The 21,509-nt window shown below is 34.7% G+C and overlaps 1 protein-coding gene across 2 annotated transcripts in view; it reads left to right on the forward strand.

The window, feature by feature from the left end:
- LOC121367941 (leucine-rich repeat serine/threonine-protein kinase 2-like) overlaps positions 1–21,509 on the forward strand; it is a 126,920-nt gene that overhangs the window by 28,856 nt on the left and 76,555 nt on the right. For both annotated transcript variants that reach the window (XM_041492406.1, XM_041492407.1), the window contains exons 17-32: positions 71–213; positions 1,590–1,707; positions 2,674–2,774; positions 5,861–5,980; positions 6,916–7,015; positions 8,485–8,583; positions 9,642–9,815; positions 10,688–10,885; positions 12,962–13,105; positions 14,057–14,238; positions 14,897–14,957; positions 16,297–16,538; positions 18,310–18,420; positions 19,459–19,598; positions 20,571–20,722; positions 21,279–21,402. In XM_041492406.1, coding sequence (XP_041348340.1) covers positions 71–213; positions 1,590–1,707; positions 2,674–2,774; positions 5,861–5,980; positions 6,916–7,015; positions 8,485–8,583; positions 9,642–9,815; positions 10,688–10,885; positions 12,962–13,105; positions 14,057–14,238; positions 14,897–14,957; positions 16,297–16,538; positions 18,310–18,420; positions 19,459–19,598; positions 20,571–20,722; positions 21,279–21,402 — 2,209 coding nt within the window. The remainder of the gene's footprint in view (positions 1–70; positions 214–1,589; positions 1,708–2,673; positions 2,775–5,860; positions 5,981–6,915; positions 7,016–8,484; positions 8,584–9,641; positions 9,816–10,687; positions 10,886–12,961; positions 13,106–14,056; positions 14,239–14,896; positions 14,958–16,296; positions 16,539–18,309; positions 18,421–19,458; positions 19,599–20,570; positions 20,723–21,278; positions 21,403–21,509) is intronic.

A 21,509-nucleotide genomic window follows, 5' to 3' on the forward strand; every position in this document is an offset into this window, starting at 1 on the left:
TTGTTAAACACATATTATGCCCTGATTTTTCTAAGTTGTGTATATGTTATATATATATGGTCCATTCTAGATATCCAGAAGAAAGGTCTGATGGCTGTACAGATTCTGGCAGAGAAGAGACTGGTGGAGACGAAGAAACTCTGTGAAGACTTGACCGATGCCATCAGCTCCGTGATGACCGGTCACAGGAGCACAGTCAGCATTCTGAGAGAGGTGATTATATGGGATTCTTAAAAAGTTATTGTTTGTTTTGTTTATTGACACCACTAGAGCACATTGACCGGGTCACAGGTTCACAATCAGCATTCTGAGAGAGGTGATTATACAGGATTCTTAAAAAGTTAAAGTTTGTTTTGTTTAATGACACTACTAGAGCACATTGATTCATTAATCATTTGGAACTGGGTCTCAAACATTTAATTATTCTGACATTGTCTTAAAGGAAATCTACTACATTTTCCAAGATTTTTTTTTTTATATGCACTGTCCCACAAGCAGGACAGCTCATAGAACAGCATTTGATATACCAGTCGTGGTGCGCTGGTTGGGTTGGGGGGACCGATCAGACAATGGGTCCATCGAGGGGGTTTGATCCTATGACCCAAATACCTCAGGCCACTTATTAATGGCATCCCTGCTGTATATAGCATTTAACGTTTGTTGCTGTGTGCCTTGTCAGCCTAAAATGACTAGTGGTTGGATGAGGCAGTTAAAAAGAATTGCAGCCAAGTAATATAGGGATTTTTTTCAGCTAGCCACTTACAATTAAATTTTTTGTTACATTCATTACAATATAACATAATCCCATTAGTCCAGCCATAGCAACAGGAGTTTGTTTATTTGTCAATGAACGTAAAAATTACGTCATCAGGGTACGTGATATCTAATGACATCATTTTATATGGGCAAGTTGTCTTATTGAGCATTATTGTTTATGGACATAAAATAATTCAAAATAAAATATGAACTTAACATTATCATTAGTAAGTATGTTTTAAATTTAATTAAAAGGATTGTCTATTATTTCTTTTAATCATCTGCAAACTTCTGTGAGAACGGTTGTGCTGATTCACACAGTTTGTGAATGATTTATTCTGGTAATATCCTGATGAATGTAAAAGAAATGACAGACTATCCTTAAATAAACAAAAAGATAAGTTTTTTTGTATGTTTCATTCTTAGCCTGCCACCACTAGGCATAGGTGTATGATCTCCCATTATTGTAGGAGGGCAGGATGGCTTTTTCCCAAGTTAAACGAAAATGCCAGAATCTGGATAACAACATTTATTATTATGAGCATTAATACCAAACAGCTATATATGGTTGCAAATGAATCACTACACATTTTTTCATGGATTACAACCAAATTTGAGGGTAGAATGATGAAAAAACATGGTAAAAATGTCTCAAGTTGGCCCATTTTTCCCGAATATCTGTATCCTTTTTGCCTGAATTTAAGGTTTTGTTGCATCACTAGGGGTACAGTTGGCCCCCCGCCCCCCATATCTTGTACGCTTATGCCACTAGGTACAGCCCTCCTTGTCAGGGAAACAGTCATCCTGATATGTTTAAAATGTTTACATTTCAGGCCGTTGTTGCCATGAACATCCTGGCAGAGAAAAGCCACCTGATGAGTGAGGTGCTCATTGAACGGGGATGTCACGAGATTCTCTTTCAGATTCTTGAGACGTACGATGAAAACCAAGGTAAGCTGAATGCTTCTCATCTTCATATTCATAACTGTTTTGATGTCTAGTAAGTTTTAAAAGAATTGCAGTTATCATGTGATAATTATATGCTAAATGTTAAAAGGGAGTTAAAAATTCTATTGTTAGCTGTTCTGTTGTTAAAGGGAGTTAATTACAATGTATTAATATTAATGTTGAAATGGAGTTGCTAGACCGGCCTCAGTGGTGCAGTGGTTAAGCCATCGGACTACAGGCTGGTAGGTACAGGGTTCGCAGCTCGGTACCGGCTCCAACCCAGAGCGAGTTCTTAAGGGCTCAGTGGAGTAGGTGTAAGGCCACTACACCCTCTTCTCTCCACTAACCACTAACCAACTAACAACTAACCCACTGTCCTGGACAGACAGTCCAGATAGCTGAGGTGTATGCCCAGGACAGCATGCTTGGATATAAGCACAAAATTAAGTTGAAATGAAATAAAGGAGTTGCAAGTTGATAATTTTGGGGTAAATGTTAAAAGGGAGTTATTAAATGGTAATCTAATGGTAAATGTTTGGAGACTTATGATAAAAAACACTTGAAGTAAGCTCATAATTTTCATTTTTATTTACTGATTGTTATTTACTTATTGTATGGTAAATGTTTCAAGGGATTTATAATAAATTAGGATTATGGTAACTATTAAAAGGGAGTAATGTGATAATGTAATTGTAAATGTTAAAAGATAAAGGTAATAATATGATTGTGATGGTTTAAAAGGAGTTTAATTAATGGCAAAAGAGAATGATCATCTGATGGTAAATGTTGAGAGTCAGTCATCACATACGATAATGGTAAATATTTGTTAGAACTCCTAACAGAAGGAGATGAAAGTAGAAAATGATATTGGAATGTGATAATAATTTAACAGAGAATGTTTACATGGAGTTAAGTACTCTGCTGGTAATGGGAGTGATGCTGTTATCATATGCATGTTACTGTTGTCAGGGTTGCATGACCTTGCCAGTGAGTGTTTGTATGTGATTGGTTGTGTCCAGAACCTCAAGTCCAGAATGCTGCTGTCTGCATGCGATAAAGGATATCTCGCTGTGAGTTTCTGTCTCTAACACAATGTACCCACGTGCACACAGAGGTGGATCCAGGGGGGTGGGGGGACCAGGGGACCCCCTAAATATATTTCAGTGCCTCAATTTTGCTGTATTTAAAAAAAAACTTCAATAGGTTGCCCTTTGCACAAGTCCGTCAATTTCCCTTAGTAACCCCCCAAAAAAAACCCCCAACATTTACTGGATTCAGCCCTGCACACATGAGTAAAGTGCTAATCAAAATAAATGCCAACTGTTTTTCGCCTGTTACATATTCATGAGAGTCCCTGAAATGAAAACCTGAAACTATTTAATTAGTATTTTAATGACCCATTACCACATACAGACAACATGAAAAAAACTACATAAAATGTTGTCCTATGTAAACAAAATGGAATTAAGTTTGACTAAAAAATATCCACATAATAACCTAACATCGGAGCGGAACGGGGTGTATCGACAAGGACTCTTGAAAGCAGACATGGAAAATCACATCATCCACCAGATTTTCAAGCTGGTCCTGCCTGAGGAATATTAAGCACTGCTTTGACATTGCTAAGTTGACCTCGTCACGTTCCTCCCAAAGTACCGAGTCGATCACCCCATCACCATGCCATGAGTTCCAAAATTTTATGTTTATTTTTTTGTAAACAGTCTGACACACTTTATTTTTAGATGCCCGTCTAAATTGCTCAAATCACCTTAAAACCTTTTTCTGCCGAGCACTCTAATTTTACCTTTGGACTTTGACTTGTTTTGCCAGACATGTTAGGATGGATCATGTTGGCCTTATGTCTTTGGCCTAACTACTAAATTGTTATTTCAAATTCCGCCCACCTCAAACTTACCTCTCCCCTCCTGGCCCGGACTTAGTCACTGGTGATGTCAGAGGCTAAACCTGAGACAGGTGTGTTCGAAACCTTCGTGGTATATGAGAAGGTTAAACAAGTTTCTCACTCACAATAACAATTTACACAAATACTTTGAAACAAACTATACTACATGTACATCTTGTGCATGATAAAAATAATAAATGTTTCCTGTGTAGATGGAAAATTACGATTTTGACAAAAGAAATTCACACATTGACAATTTATACAGACACATTGAAACAGACTATACTACACATGATGTTAATAGTACACCGAACAGGTGGTGTTTGTCATGTATATTGTTTGTATATTGTGACAGGTCATTATAATGCTAAATTATGCAATTTTCAGGCTTTTACTCCAGTGACTTTTTATGAATCACATACAATATGCAAAAACATGGTTGTGTAATATTTTGGTTAGCACTTTAATTTAAAGTCGCAGACCCTAGTGAAAATGGACCCTAAGTTTGGTTAATCTACAAACCTGTAACACAACTGTATAAAATTACAGTACAGTGAAACTAGAATCTGTGACATGAGATATGGGGAAATATCCTCTAAAAATAGACTAGAACTTGTTTCCATGCATTAACTGTTACTTCTCAGAGGTACATGTATTTATAGAATTATGAAAAGTGCATTCTGACATGTTACAAACACCAGGATGACCAGAAGCACTCTGATATATGGAAATAGATAATTTAAACAATCAGGGCTGGTGCTTATAAAACTTTTAAAGTCTAGACTCAAGACTCTAATATTAGAGTATGAGACAATAACGTCATGGCAACGCCATACAAACTGCATGCGTGTGACTTCATATGAGACTGAGTCTGGACTGTAAATGTTTTATAAGAATGGGCCCAGATGTAAGTAATATTTAATTTCAGTTATCAAAAATGGATCTAATAGTTAAAAAATATGTAGTAATATTTAAAAACTAGGGTCTGTGACTTTAATACTAACTACTATCATATCTTGTGTCTTAACTTTAAAGGTACATGGTCCTCTAACAATATTGTATGATATTTCTATTTAATCCATAATTGGTTGCTTAAAATAATTAATTTCTTAACATATGTGAACTTTTGAAATTTTATTTCCGAGTCTTATTCATCGGGCACTGCAGAATCCAGATTGTTCGAATCATATCTGGAGACCAGTAAATATACTAAACTACATTGAAAACACACATTGCATGTTGTTGTTGCTGCTATAAAATACACATTAACCCTAACCCTTGTATTTAATTTTTGTGTTATTTATTTCTTACCAGAATACATCCAGTTATACAAAATCAATTAGATGTATTATATTTTATCCTTTTTACAACTACAAATCTGACTGGTGCATTTTCAGTGGAGTTCAATTTGCTTGCATTCCTGATCAGTTGAAAAAGTCAGAATTTTTACACATCAAGATTATTCAGTAGAGAATTCATTTTTAAATTTTTAAAATATACAAGTTTACCAAAACCCAGTATTTTCAAAATTCTGAAGACTTCAAACGGTCTCATCAATATACATGTACTGTCTTGAGCTTCTATAAACATCAGGACAACCAATAACACACTGGGTGTGCAGCGATGCTAATTCTAAGCAAGAAACTGTGAGATTCAACCTCAAGTATCACACAATGTTTTAGGGAACTATGTGCATTTACTGTTACTGTTACTGTTACTTTATTAACATGCCTATAACCAAAAGAGGTTCAGGCACTTTATGTGCATTTAAAATAACTCTGATTCTTTTGTGTCTTTAACTTTAACTTATCTTTTGGGTGTCTTTAACTTTGAGATAACTATTGGGTGTGTTTTCTTAGGAACGTTAAGGTAATTATTAGATAGCTGAAAGAATAATAAATCAATATGCTCTAGTTGTGTCATTAAACAAAACAATCTTTATTACTGCCTATGCCCTGATTCAGGGCTCACTATCTCCATTGCCAAATTAGTCAATTTTTATATGAAATGACTACAAAATGTAGTCTTTAATTGGCTAGTAAAATATTCCTCAAATTAACCACATTTTAATAAATTTCCAGAAAATACTCTACATTCCTGAAAAAATGGTTAAACAAACATTTCTTCCAATGTAAGCACTGTTGATTCCTTTCTTTTTGGACCAAAACCGAACATGAATTCAATATGCCCTTTATCACCATTATGTATATCTTAAAAAATCCCCCAAAACATTGTTTCTTTAAAATATTTCAGGGTGTTGAATGTTTGGTAGAGATTGGTGCGGACATCAACATTGGCCAGGGGCACACAACTCCACTGTTTTTCGCAGTCAAGAATAAAGATGACAATATGGTGAAATTTCTACTCCAACAGGTACATTTAATTTTATTTTATTTCAATTTATTTTCATTCTTATATCCAATTAAGGTTCAAGCATGCTGTCATGGGTACATACCTCAGCTATCTGGGCTGTCTGTCCAGGACAGTTGGTTAGTCGTTACTTGTTAGTGAGAAAGAAGAGGGTGTAGTGGTCTTACACCTACCCACTGAGTTGTCAAAACTCACTCTGGGTGGGAGCCGGTACCAGGATGTGAACCCTGTACCTACCAGCCTTATGCCCAATGGCTTAACCTTGACACCACCGAGGCCGGTTCAGTAATTTTATTTTCAGTAAGTGAAAGTTATAAAGCAGTAAATACCTTATAATTTATGAAACCAAAATGGTTAACTAGTAATACACTCAGCTTATTAGCAAGGTCAGCTCATTATGTTTATTGGTTTATTAGTGGTCAAATGTCTGATTTAATAACTTTAACATCACACAATATTAACATTTACCAGTTAGCTTTACTAAATGTTCCGTACTAATATTATATACATGCTTAAGGATTGAAAGAAGAGTTTTATGATAGAAAGAGAAACATTTTAAGAATGGAAGAAGGAATGCAAGAAAGATTATTAAGAATGAAATAAGGAATACATTTGAAGATAGAAGATAGTAAATTTTGAGTTGTATTATCCCAAGGGGTCTATAGGTTTCGTCTCCGTTTTTCTGTCTGTCTGTCTGTCTCTCTGTCCCACATATAGTTTTGAGCACTTTTTTTTTTCACAATGCCTCAAGATATTGAGCTGAAATATTGTTTATAACTTTATCATGTATTGTTACAGATCAAGTTTGACAATCATGACAATTTACCCATTTTTGACAGTTTATGGCCTTTGAATTTTGAAGATAAAAAAGTTTGTTGGGCCCGGTAGTGGACATGTGTTGCTTTATTAGTAGTCTCAGAATGATTGTTGTACTTTAGGAGGTCCGAGACCTGCAGACCTCATTACAGCTGAGTCTGAAACAAGAGACTCACATCATCACCGGGATGTTGCTGTCCAAGATTGGCCAGGATAAACAAGGTCAGGCTCGTGAATATCAAGGGACATACATGTATCTTATGTGTATATTATGTGTGCATGGGTGTTTTTATGTTTGTAGTTGCAGTTGAATGGAATATATTTTATTTATATAAATGTTTTGTATTTTAAGTGTAGTTTTGAAGGTTAAAAAAAAAGATTAATTACAAAAAAAAAGTCTTTTCACCAGGCATTTATTCTTTGGGGTGGTGGTTGTGGGATTTAGCTCAGTCGGTTGAGTGCTCGCATGAGGTGTTTGCGTCGCAGGATCAAACCACCTCAGTGGATCCATTCAACTGATTGGGTTTTTTATTGTTCCAACCAGTGCATCACAACTGGTCAAAGGCCATTGTATGTGCTTTCCTGTCTGTGGGAGAGTGCATATAAAAGATCCTTTGCTGCATTAAGAAAAATATGGCAGATTTTCTCTCTAAGACTATATGTGTATGTCAAAATGACCAAATGTTTGACATCCAATAACCCATGATTAATTAATCAATGTGCTCCAGTGGTGTCGTTAAACAAAACAAACTTTTTTATTCTTTGGGGAAAGGATCTAGCTCAGTCAATGGAGTGCTGAGTTGGTTTGGTTTCCCCCATCCCTCAAAGGCTGTGGTATGTGCTATCCTTTCTGTGGGAAAGTGCACATAAAAGATGCATTGTTACCAATGGACAAATGTAGCGGGTTTCCTTTAAGACTATAAATAATTATGTCAGAATTATAAAAAATCTGATATCCAGTATCCGATCATTGTGTTCTGGTGGTGTTTTTCACTTTATTATTTTAGAGTGAGATATAGTTCACTGGTAGAATGCTCACCTGGTGTGTAATATAAAACAAATTTTCACTTTATTATTTTAGAGTGAGATATAGTTCACTGGTAGAATGCTCACCTGGTGTGTAATATAAAACAAATTTTCACTTCATTATTTTAGAGTGAGATATAGTTCACTGGTAGAATGCTCACCTGGTGTGTAATATAAAACAAATTTTCACTTTATTATTTTAGAGTGAGATATAGTTCACTGGTAGAATGCTCACCTGGTGTGTAATATATCATATAAGCTATGGTGACTATAGTGTCCTACAACTGTTATATTAAAAGACTCGGTGTATGCTGTCCTGCCTGTGAAAAAGGAACTGTATTATTATGATGTGGTTATGATATTTTCAGGTGTGAGTCTGTATTATCATGATATGGTTTTGATGTATTTCACGTGGAACTGTATTATATAATGATATAGTTTTGATATTATTATAGTTACTGTATTATTATGGGGTGGTTAAGGTTTTATTCCTAGGGAACTGTATTATTATAGTTACTTTTTTATACAGTGGTCATGATATATTTTATGTGGAACTATATTACAGTTATATATACTAAATTATTATGAGTCATTATGATTTATTTGAGGTGGAACTATATTATTATATATACTGGATTATTATGGGTGGTTATGATTTATTTCAGGTGGAACTGTTTTGTGGGGTGGTTTTGGTTTAGGAGATTTACAGCCAGAATGGTTTCTACAGGCACTGACTACCCAGATCACGTCACATTCAACGTCTCGTAAGTAGCCAATAAGTGCTTGCCTGGTGCGTGTTCGGTCTAGGATCGATCCCTGTTGGTGGGCCCATTGGGCTATTTCTCATTCCAGCCAGTGCACCACAACTGGTATATCAAAGGCCGTGATATGTGCTACCCTGTTTGTGGGATGGTCCATATAAAAGATCCATTGCTACTAATGGAAAAATGTATCGGGTTTCATCTCTATGACTGTCAAAATTTGACATCCAATAGCCGATGATTAATAAATCAATGTGTTCTAAATGTGTTGTTCAACAAAACCAACAAAAATAACCAAAGAATTGGGACACGTGAATTCACTGTTTTAAACTAAGATTCCATATGTGGTTTGCTGACATGGTCTGCCTGTTTGATGATATAATTTTGATGACCACTATGCAATTCATTCTTTTATCTGGCAGGAATTGCTAATGGGTGAGATTAGACTTCCCGCATAAGCATGCATCCGGGCTTATCGAACCATACATATCTATTTAAATTATTTCCTTTGTTTTTTTCCACATAGCACATAGGTTTGCCGGACATATGGTATGCTAGCTTTAATAAACAACACAAGACTAATCTTGAAAAAAGTGTTTACTTGTCAAATATTTAAGAAACATAAATTTATTTATAGAAACTTAAATGTTGTTAATTTTTAAAAATTAAAATATTGAGTGTGGTATTTTAAAATCATCATTATTATTATTAATTTTTATTTTATTTTGTAAATTATTATAATTATAATTATATAATTATATAATTGTAATTGTAATTGTAATTGTAATTGTAATTGTAATTGTTATTTTGTAAATTCTTCTTCTTATTATTACTCCTACTTCTACCTGTATTATTATAATTTTAATTAATTACATAATAACAAGAAAAAATGTGTCTGATTTGATCACAGAATTACAAGATTCCAAAAGCATGAATGTTTCATAATGATTTCACAGTGTTAATGATCACATTTATAATGTCATACCGACATTCTCCCCTTTTAGTGTTTTTGCATTAGATATTGGATTGTTGTAGCCTAAACTATCAACATATTCTTGCAGGAGCTGGCCTACATCTCGTAGAGAAACTGAAGAAGGGAGGCGAAATGAGAAAATCTCGAATTAGTTACTCACCCAGTGACTCTCAGATTGAACTCTCCAAGCACTGTAATTTCCGATTCCGACGATGTAGCAGTGATACCTCAGGCAAACTGACATATTCACAAGAAAAACAAGGTAAATACGCATTTCTGACTCTCCTTTGTGCTGGGGTAACATTAAACATCTCTCCCTCCATCAATTTCATTTTGTGTAAATGGTGTCCTAAAAAGGGTTAAGCAAAACTAGATTTGTGCAAAACTAGACTTGTGAAAACCTAGACTTGTGTAAAATTACACTTGTGCAAAACTAGACTTGTGCAAAAGATGGCAATTGTTTGTACAATTTTCAGAAACATGTCTTTATATCCAGTTATGGTTCAAGCACATCTCAGCTGCATGGGATGTCTGCCCAGGATCCAAGTTAATAATTGTTAACATTGAGTGAGAAACATTTTCGTGCTTATATCCAGTTAATGTTCAAGCATGCTGTCCTGGGCACACACCTCAGCTATCTAGCCTGTCTGTTCAGGACATTGGGTTAGTGGTTAGTTGTTAGATGTTCGTGACAGAAAAATAAGTGAAGTGCCCTTACACCTACCAATACCCATTGAGTCATTAAGCTTGCTCTGGGTGGGAGCTGGTACAGGGATTCGAACCCAGTAACCTACCAGCCACACGACCCCCGAGATCGGTATTTCAATTTATTAGGTATAGATTAAGGCAAATTTAAATTTTAATGTATTTGTTCACAAAATAGGAGAAAATGACACGACGTTTGAAATGTGTAAAAAACCCAATCTAGCCCGGTGACACCCCATTTGTTTTGATTATATATGTTTTGATATGTTTGTAGAATAAACAGGTGAAAAATTAGCACATTTCGAGTGCTAGAAATATTTGTGGTGTATGCCTTTAAAAGTGTTCTTGCGGCTAAATCAGAATTTGTTTTCTTATTGTGACAGCTGCAGCAACGTTCTTTTGTTTTTTGTTTAATTTATTGTAATACAGGACTAACTTTCTCGTGGACATCAAGACAAAACAGTGACAGCAGGTCAAGAAAGGTAATTCAAAATCAAAAGACAAAAGCTTTGAAAGTTTCCTACAACGGCAAGTCTAGCCCTGACTCTGATGTACCATCTACGTACTGTCCAGCTAGCTGGGACTATCAGGAAACAAAATCACCTGAGAATCAAAACAGCGGTGAAGGTAGGTATCGAAGCGGTACACAGTTAATGTTATGCAAATATGATTTCGTTTCAACTTAACCTGACCTCAAACTAATGGCATTTCCTCTCTAGAACAATGGACTGGTCCTAATATCCCAACAGCCAATGGGATGGCTTAAGAACTTCCAAAGAGTCATGTACTTCCTGTTCTGGTCATGTCAACTTCCTTCTTTCTTCTTTGCTCTAATGGTCTGGATATTTTACTTTTGCTCTCCTATATGGATATTATGTAAATACAGTCAAATCCACTTAATTGGATGTCGGATTATTGTATATTTCGGATATTTGAATATGTTTGTCCTGCACGGAACCATTTGCCATTATGACAATACAAAATCCAACGGTTAATTGGATGTGTTTTTTAACGTGTTTTCGGATATTTGAATATAAAATTATCCTTGCCGAATGGCAATTGCACGTAAAACATAGGAAAGTTTGTGTTACTTGATGTGTTTTTGTAAAATTTATGATCGTACGTAATACCATACTATCGTACATGCAGAAATGAATACTTTTAATTTTATTTAATTTCATTGTTAAAAAAAAAGAAAAAGACTTACAACAAACTTGTTTTCTTGTTTCTTAAATTATTTCGGATGACTCGTTATTAATCAATACATTTCCTAATTACATCGTAATTAATCCATGAACTCTGAGATTCATCTCAAATGTGACCCAATGGCCGAGACAATGCAGGACAATCAAGGATCAAAGTCGGTCATTCCCACCTTGTTGGCGGCCACGTGCGTTTCGTAAGCAGGCATCCCTTAATCTCATGTCGGCCACTTTTGAAGCAGTGTATGTTTAATCCATAAATAAACACTTGTCAGATATTTTTCTCTATGAATTGTCGGTGACAGTAACAAACAAAAGCCGTTTGCTACTAGTGTTAATTTTAGCGGGATCTTTTGATCACGTGATTTTTCTTCTGCAGCTCACAATGTGAGGCCCCATTTGGGGTGACCGATTATGGTAATTACTGTTTAAATTGTTAAATGCCGACAAAAGGTAAGTTGTAGGAGATTTTCTTAGCAAGTTGGATTAATCATCTTTTGGCTATAAATATTGACAAGAACTTTTTTTTTTCACAATGTCAACATGGCAAATAAACGGAAACGAAATGATTTATCTTTGGCTCAGAAATACGACGAGATATGTGCCCAATATCTCGCCAATGCTAACCCAGTGGCCAGTGGCCAGTCTAATTGAGCTTCCGGTGGTTTTATCTGGGTCATTAGATGTTTATAGTCACTTCTACCTCTAGGCGTACAAACGGCATTAACTGTTGCCTCTTGTATTTATCAAGTTTATAGACAAACTTGATAATGACAACAGAGTCACAATATGGAACTTGGAATCGGTATTTTATTAACACAAAATACTTACCGGTTTTTGACGAAAATTCCACATGTCATGAGGCCCAAATTGGGAGAATCGTAATTAGGGTTTGCATAAATCAACAAGAGGTCTTAATTGGGTATATCGTATGTCGAAACTGTACCTTCGGTTTATTGAATATGCCGCTTATTTGAATATATTTTTGTTGCACGAGGCACATCCAAATAAGCGGATTTGACTGTAGTATTATAATTGTAGATGAAATATTTATATTTAAAGTCATACATATTTTACATGAAGATTTTACAGCTGAATAATAATCTTATAAGATTAGAAGCCATCTCCTTATGTACATATAATGTTGCACTTTTTAATGCACTCCCTTTTTTAAAACTTATGCTTGGTTGTCATGGTAAAAAAAATGGAAGATGAAAATGACAAAACTGAAGAAAAGCTTAAAACACCATCCACACCACCCATTAGTTTTGATGATCCCGCAGAGCTTTAGATATTTGTCTGCCTTAGGTAATTTTCACATCTGTTGTATTTTCAAAACTGTTTTCCCATTTGTCTTAATTTCCAGAAGAAAAGTGCTTGCTAAACTTGTATGTACCCCTTGTCATTTTAAATGTAGGTAGATCATACTTACAAGACCTTTTGAATCAAGTATTTTTTTAAAAGAAGTTAAAGTAAGCAGGTATTTTTGCCTATTTTTCAGATGACTCTGACTCTGTGTTTGATCACACCCTGGACGAGTGGGAGGAATGGAAACAGAACACACTGACTGGAGCCAACATTCCGTTCAGTCCGTCCGACCCACGGAAACTGCAGTCTGGTGCTACATACCACCATTACACTAACAGTAAGAATATCAGTCCTACGTACCACCATTACACTAACAGTAAGAATATCAGTCCTACGTATCACCATTACACTAACAGTAAGAATATCAGTCCTACGTACCACCATTACACTAACAGTAAGAATATCAGTCCTACGTATCGCCATTACACTAACAGTAAGAATATCAGTCCTACGTACCACCATTACACTAACAGTAAGAATATCAGTCCTACGTACCACCATTACACTAACAGTAAGAATATCAGTCCTACGTACCACCATTACACTAACAGTAAGAATATCAGTCCTACGTACCACCATTACACTAACAGTAAGAATATCAGTCCTACGTATCACCATTACACTAACAGTAAGAATATCAGTCCTACGTACCACCATTACACTAACAGTAAGAATATCAGTCCTACGTATCACCATTACACTAACAGTAAGAATATCAGTCCTACGTACAGACCACTTTTATGAGAAGACAAGCTTTTATTAACAGCAACTGCACAACTAACATTCACAGAGAATTTTAAAGGTGCCCCAATCATGTAGGTGACAACCAGCATTATGCTTCTGTAAAGACCCGACGCACAGTCGTGTCTTTGTTTGTGTGTGTATTTGTATATACGTATGCTTGAAACCAGGGATCTGCATATCCCACCCGATTGATGATCGAGAATAAAACCTAAACCCCTGCCGAGTTGTTCGTGTTTTCTCCTGTATACAACCATTCGGTAACAACTCAAGATGTTAAATTATTTGAAACAAATTTTGGTGAAGATTTCATATTTAATGTCCTTTAAAGCATAAACATTGGCCAAATTAGAGAATTTAACTTTTGTACCAAACTAATATGAAATTAATAAATTTATATGTAAAAACTTGAAATGTATTTATACACCTAAAATAAATTACTGCATAAACATTATTATTAAACTGATTTTTTTTTGGTGTGTTTCAGAAACCTGGCTAAGAAAATATTCTCTTCAGTCTTCAACTGATGGTCAAGAACAGTTATCACTAAGTGGTTCAATATCACTGAGCCAACCCAATCCAGCAGATGTAGTGCCAAGTTCTCCCCACACCAACACTTCAGCTCACAGGCACACAGACTCTGAAATTATCAGAATTGGTGATCCTTTGGTACGTTTATTAATATAACACCTGTTTATCAAGACATTAAGATATCCAGTCAAATTGTTATCAGACATTAATGTTGAAACATAAAATATACTATTTATTTTGAATCAGATTTTATAATGTATAATTTTACAGGAAAACTTAATTTACTTCATCCTTTATTTACATTATGCAGGCTCTTGGTCGGGTCCAGGGCGAAGTTTTTTTGTTGTTGTTTGTTTTATGTCCAAAATGGAAATCTCTAAAAACAAAATTGAGTGAGTGCAAGTTTTACTAATTAATACAGTTAATGTTAAACCATACAAGTCAGTCATCAGTAGCACCTGCAAGTGATCGTTGGTATTGAACTGAGGATAGGTTCAATATGCTGTATTATTATTCAGAATTCAGAGACCCTGCATAATCAGCATATAATTCCATTCAGCTCTAAAATATTAACCACAATTATAAAATATTTTTATTTTTAGAAAAAGTGTGAGATTATAGTAACGTTGCATGAGAGCGTGATGTTTGTTACAAATGCATGAGACTCACGCCAAATGCGTGAGAGTTGACAGGTATGATGTTGGAACGATAGTACCACTTTAATACACAATTATTTCTATAATTATTGTCTTTATACTCAGAATGACAATGATTCCTTTTTATTTTCTTTCTCCAGTTTTCTCCTGACTATGGACTAACTTCCAGCTATAACCGAGAAAGTGTCTCCAGTGATACGGGTAAACACAATTTTGATTTGCAAAATGTTTTCTGAGTTTTGTGACCTTTTGTCACAGATAAAAAAAATACGATTAACTTTTTAATACTGTGTAATTTTGTTGCCTGAAAATTACTCTTTTGAAAAAATACATTAATTTTACATGTTCACATAATTGTTTACTGCTTGCTTGCTTGTTTGTTTGTTTGTTTGTTTGTTTTTGTTTTTGTTATTATTAATTTTGTTTTTGTTACTATTAAAATTCTTGCCGTAATTCTGTGATCAAAATCTGCATTAAAAATAAAATTTAATTTAATTTCTAAGGTGTTTTGATGTTTTGTTGACATGTAGCATATTATCTTTCAAAAACAGAAACCAGTGTTAAATTTCTACACAGAGCTGCCAACTGCTACGCTTTGGGCATAGTTTGCTACGCTTAGTCGACGTTTGCTACGCTGCTACGCTCATGCCTGATTTGCTATGCTCAGTTTAAAAAAATCCAGTATGATACGCTAATGAAAACCAATAATAACTTTTGCAATAGATAAATATAACTGGATGGTTAGTGTATTTGGCCAAAGTTTCTACTAATGAATTATGTTTTATTTGCCAAGCGTATACGTTTCATCTTTATCACAACGTGTACGTCTACAGAGTACAGTTGAAAAGTGAGCGATTTCTGGCAGTTATACTAAAAATTGGATGTAATCTTGGAATACAGTAACTAAAAACTGAATTTCTCATTTCTGTGGCTTTTTTTTATTATTCCAACATATAAAAGTATAATTTGCAGATTAAGAATCATTGTAAAACAGTTATGTCCAGTAAGATGTATCACATACTATAAAACCTTCAAAGAACTGTTCTTCAGTTATGTTATGCTTGCATGCCTTGAATATAGAAAATTGCATGTGAACGTATGCCAGTTAGGAATAGATTTTAATTTTAACTTGAATTAAGAATATAAGCATTCAGATTTAGTATTGATCACATCATCAACAGTTAATTTTGGGTTTATTGCATTTTGATGCTGTTTAAAAAAAAAAAAAATCTGGTCATTCATAATCCTGTTCAAATCGCCTGACTTATTTGACAACATTTGTTACATTTCGGGTATATCCGTATCCCTTAAGTGACGACAAGCATTATCCATGCTAAAAATAGCATGACCCAGTCTTTTGCGGATACTATGATGTAGTTATTTGGGTTTTTTCTTTTGCTGTTTATGACATTCGGCCATGGGTTACGCTTTCCTTTTGCTGTTGTCATGAATGCACTTCTAAGGGTTGGCAGCTCTGATACATATTAATCAATCAATCAAGTACTGTTTTTGAAATATTTGTGTGTGTGTGTTTTTCTAGACTTTGAAATCAGCCAGGATTCATTCCTCAGTTCGTCTAGGACAAATCGCAGCTTATCATCATCACAACAGTCCCAGCATTCCGAGTTTTTGATCACATATCTGGATGTCTCAGCCAATCAGATTGAGAGTTTGGACAATCTGGCTGGGACAAGGCCATCTTTTATGGAGCATTTCTCTGCCCTGGAAAGACTGGATTTGCACAACAACAACTTACAGTCCTTACCAGATGGAATCTTTGAGGTAATTGTACACACTTACAGGTTGCACTGAACCGAACAGTGTTTCACTCGGTCAGAATTTGAAGTGCCATGAACTTTAAATTCACTGTTGAATACTGCAGCTATGCTTGCCATTGATGAAATATGCTGAAGAAGTTATTTTCCAGGGCCCTGTTCCACAAAGCGATCTTAGCACTAAGATCACCTTAGTGCATAAGGTAGCTATGCACTTAAGGTGATCTTAGAGCTAAGATCGCTTTGTGGAATGGGCCCTGAAGTGCTGTTTAATCTAGTTATGTCTTGGATACATTTTTTGTTTATGTTTACAATATCAGTTTTCATATATCAAATAAGTTTCTGCTGGTTCTAATGTTTGTAGTAGCACAAATTTCATTTTACTTCCAAATATAAATGTTTTTCATATGTACGAAAGTATTTGGTGAAAAAAATACAGTCTGGGCTAAAACAAATGTTAGGATCACAAGAAACAATTGTATATACAGACACTGACACAGAAATACATTTAATATTAATTATAATTGTTACAAATACTTTGTTAGTCGAAAACATGTTACAATGGGAGCAGGCCAACTCACCACAAAACCAACTCACCCCATACCAACTCGCCCCATACTGTTCAATCGACTCATATCAATTAATATAACAATATTTTAAGCAATAATGTGCATTAAATATTGTAAAATATGCACACCAGTCGGATGCCAAAAGCCTTGCCTGATCATTCTTTTAAGGAAATACGGGACAAACTCACAAATGTCGTTAAAATAGACTTGACAGTTCATTTTAATAGATTATTATTTATCCGATATTAGGACCTCCTCAATATAAAACCACTTAATAAGTGGTCATAGCAGTGGAGTTTCACTGTAATATTAATAAATAAAATGACACCAAAGTTGTAGACATCCATTTTTAATTTTGTCACAATTATATACGAACACTAAAGTTTGGGGCGAGTTGTCCAAACACTGGAGCGAGTTGACCAAACACTGGGGCAAGTTGGTAGAGGGTGAGTTGGTTTTAGGTCAAGTTGACCAGCAATCGTTACAGTGATGACAGCAAACTCGGGACATGCTCTTTAACCTTTCCCCTCATTTTAGTGTAACATTTGTGAATGTTCAGTTTTATTTTGCAATAATTTGTAAATCCAGGATAGATGAATAAAATATACCCCAGCCTTGACAATTGTTAAAACATATTCTGACATTCTCTCTTCATAGAGTGACTATCCAGAATCATTTCATTGCCTTTGCTACGATTTATTAATTTATTTATGATTATTAACCTTTTTAATCCTTTAACCTTTCTCCACTCTTTACTTATTCCTCTATAATTTGTTACATACAGTTGTCCTAACAGGGAACAAGAAAATAGTTTCATGATACATGATTGTACAGTCGAATTCACTTATTTGCATATTAAGTTTATGGAATAATTCAGTTATTTGCATATTATATTGCTGCACATAACTGTTTAGCATTAAACCAATACAAATTATATTGTATAATTGAATAGCCTTATATAAACACATATGGGGAAAATAGTTTTAAGATACATATATACATGTTCTAGTAAGTAAATGTTTACAAGCAGGGGACAGGAAGCAGTTAGAAAAATATTAGCTGTTGTTGTCTTCCTTGAGAGGACATATGTTACTGTGCTCTGATTATTTTTTTTACTGCCCTCATCCCATTCTAGGACAGGTATGGCCCTGGTTTGTGACCATTTGTTTCACGATAGTAGTACATTTCTGACATAATTTGTGTTTCCAGTATTTACCTAAACTACAGAACTTGATCTTGCGTGAAAATCGCCTTGCTGCCTTCCCCCGTGAGGTGATGGTTTGTCCAATGCTGCATTCACTTGATATCTCTAGCAACAAGGTACGTTCATCTTCAGGCCTTTGGATTTCACAGTAACGATCGTTTCCGGTACCGTGTTGGTAGCGTGTCAGTAAAATCATGGAAACGAGATTTTATTTCCCATGATTATTATATTGAGTACGACTATTCAAAGAAAATAATATACATATATATAAATTGTTTTTTAAATTATGTTTCTGATATCACACTACTAAAGAGTGTGTTTGACACAGTCACAAGACCCGATTCGGATTGTGGTGTTAACCCGAATCAGAGTTCAAACTCACACTGAATCAAACATGTTACACATTTGAACTAATTATTTGTTGTGTATCTCTTAAATATAGGGGTCAAGAAATAGTATTTAAATTCACAATTATAATTTTGTTGTAAATATTTAATCTTCTGACTACTATCACTGATGTCAAAAAACATTGACGTCACACATGTGCTTGAGTACTGAAGGTGGCAATCAAATAGATCCCACTAGTTCCTGTAGTTTATTATTTAGCTGTCAAAATCACAAGAGCATGCATATAATGAGTGGGCGTGTCAAAAATCAACTTTATATTGAGTTTGAAAGCATGTCTCTTTGCACGGATTTTTGCAATAATAATAATAATTTAAATCAATGGTATTAAAAATGGGTTCCTATGACTTGTTTTCATGAAACCTAAAAACAGTTTCCAATGGGTTCCCATAAATCACAAGGCACGAAACCGAAAAAGTGTTTCCCATGAAATTTGAAATCCTAAGCCCTGATCCTGGAGGCCTGGATGGCATCAGGTTTTGCATTATTTTCTGTTAAAGTTTTGCATTTAGATCAGTTTCTCATAAACTGTAAGTCCACGGTCATTGAAACTTGATTTATAGTTGCAATTATGGATATCTATCAGAGAGCACTGGAATTTTTTTTATAGGAGGCTAGATATTTATTTCCATGTAATTCTTGAAATATTTTAGATATATCTTTTGGAAAAATATATTTTAATACCATTTCTGTTTGCAGTATTGTTTATACTGAATGCAAATTACTGGTGATCAATAATTATATTTCAGATATCTCATATTGGGAAAGTAGATTTTGGAACTGTTTCACACAGTCTGCGTCGACTGGACTTGGATTCCAATGGAATCATGAAATTTCCAAGTGTCTTGCATACTGTGATGCCAGATTTAGAGCACCTTTCCCTTGCAAAGTAAGTTTTAAAATAATGCACAAATTTTATTCACTAAAATGCATCTGTCCCGAGTTGGGTTTCTGGCTGCCCTGAGACGGAACCCGGGACAGACATGCTAGAAACCTCTGCAGTATATGAGCATGCTCAAAAGTTACGCAACACAACTAAGATGCGTGACAAGTGAAAATTATTTCACCTGAGACATAAATTTCATAATAACTGATAACTTATTTATTATCTATAAAATTTGACCCACTGCTAAATAATTTTTATATTACTGTATTGGCCCATGCCCTGGCAGTTATGTGGTTGAAATATATTGAAATTTGAACACAAAAATTGGCTCCATTTACATTATTTTCAATGTCCTGAAAATATAAAATAAAAAAATAAAATTTCACCACCCATCCCCATTTTAAAAATATTGCATTTAATTTATAATGGCCATGATTGGAATTGCTTACACACCCATTGGTGAGAACACCATGTGTTATTTTTGATAACACATAGTTGTTTACACACGTACATGTGTTAACAATTTCAAGACATACAACTGGCTGCTCCTAGGTGATGACCAGGTCACCAATGCCATACATCCAATAAAAAACAACACACAGAAATTGATTACACTGTGACGTATAGTTAACCTGGCAATCATGTGTCTGTGACGTGTAAGTCGGCTACAAGTGCAATGGCTGTAAATACCTTTAAGTTAAAAAAGATGTAAAATTTACTTAAAACCTTTTTTTTTTTTTAGATATGTAAGAAATAGAATACTAGTAATACATTCGTATGCATTAGATACCATTTATCTCACAACTCGTTGTTTAAAAATATATCAAACTCGCTTTTGCTCGTTAGATACATGTTAAAACAACTCGTTGTGAGATAAATGGTATCTAATGGCCACTTATGTATTATTCTCTGTAACTATAATGCAACATTAACATGTTTGTTTATTCATAACAAATGTTTATTTTTTCTTTGCAGGAATAACTTGAAATCACTTGAGGGGTGTTCTCTGAAACTGCCAAAGTTGAAGGAGTTGATCCTGTCCCACAATGAAATTGAGTCGATTCCAGACAGTTTCCTATCTACTTGTCAAAAACTGGAAACCCTGGAGGCCCTCAACAACAAGCTAAGTAGGTCAACATTCACAAAGCAGTCACGCTAGTTTGGTAAACAAATTTGGTTTACTAAAACACAATCCACCATTATGTACCGTTATGTTTGTGGGAAAGTACATATAAAACATACCTCACTGCTAATGGAAAAATGCAGTGGGTTTCCTTTAAGAGTGTGTAAGAATTACCAAATGTTTGACATTCAATAGCTGATAATTATTTATTCAATGTGCTCTAGTGGTGTGACTCTGGCTTTAACATTTTATTATTTGTTTAGCCTTGACAAGGCAATTTTTGTGTTTGGCTCAAACGTTGTTTTATCATTTAGGTCCATTTCACACAAACCATAAATCCTAAACCAATGACATTTGATGAATGTACATCTCAATACATGTTTAAAAAAGCTTAAAACATTTTAGTTTTTTTCATTTCAAAACTCTTAACTTAAACTGATTGATTCTTTGACAGGTTTCAGTAAAGTGAAAAACAAATGATTATATATATATATATATGTATGATATAATTCTTATAATGCAAGAAAGATATTGTCACTTTAACAACTGTTTCTTTTCAGCATGCCTTCCACACAAAGAGGTGTCCAAATGCTTGCCAAGACTGTACACATTGAAACTGAGCACAAACCTGCTTACAGAAAAGGCTCCATTTTATATTCCAAAATTTATTTTGGAACTTCCAAGGTAACTTTTGAAACACTCAGGAAGGAAAGAAATGGTTGTTTAATAACCACCCAGTGTTTATCAGTGCATATACCACGGCTTTTGGTAGATCACATTGTTTGTTGTCC

Source organism: Gigantopelta aegis, chromosome 3 (assembly GCF_016097555.1).
Source record: "Gigantopelta aegis isolate Gae_Host chromosome 3, Gae_host_genome, whole genome shotgun sequence".
Classification (NCBI taxonomy): domain Eukaryota; kingdom Metazoa; phylum Mollusca; class Gastropoda; order Neomphalida; family Peltospiridae; genus Gigantopelta; species Gigantopelta aegis.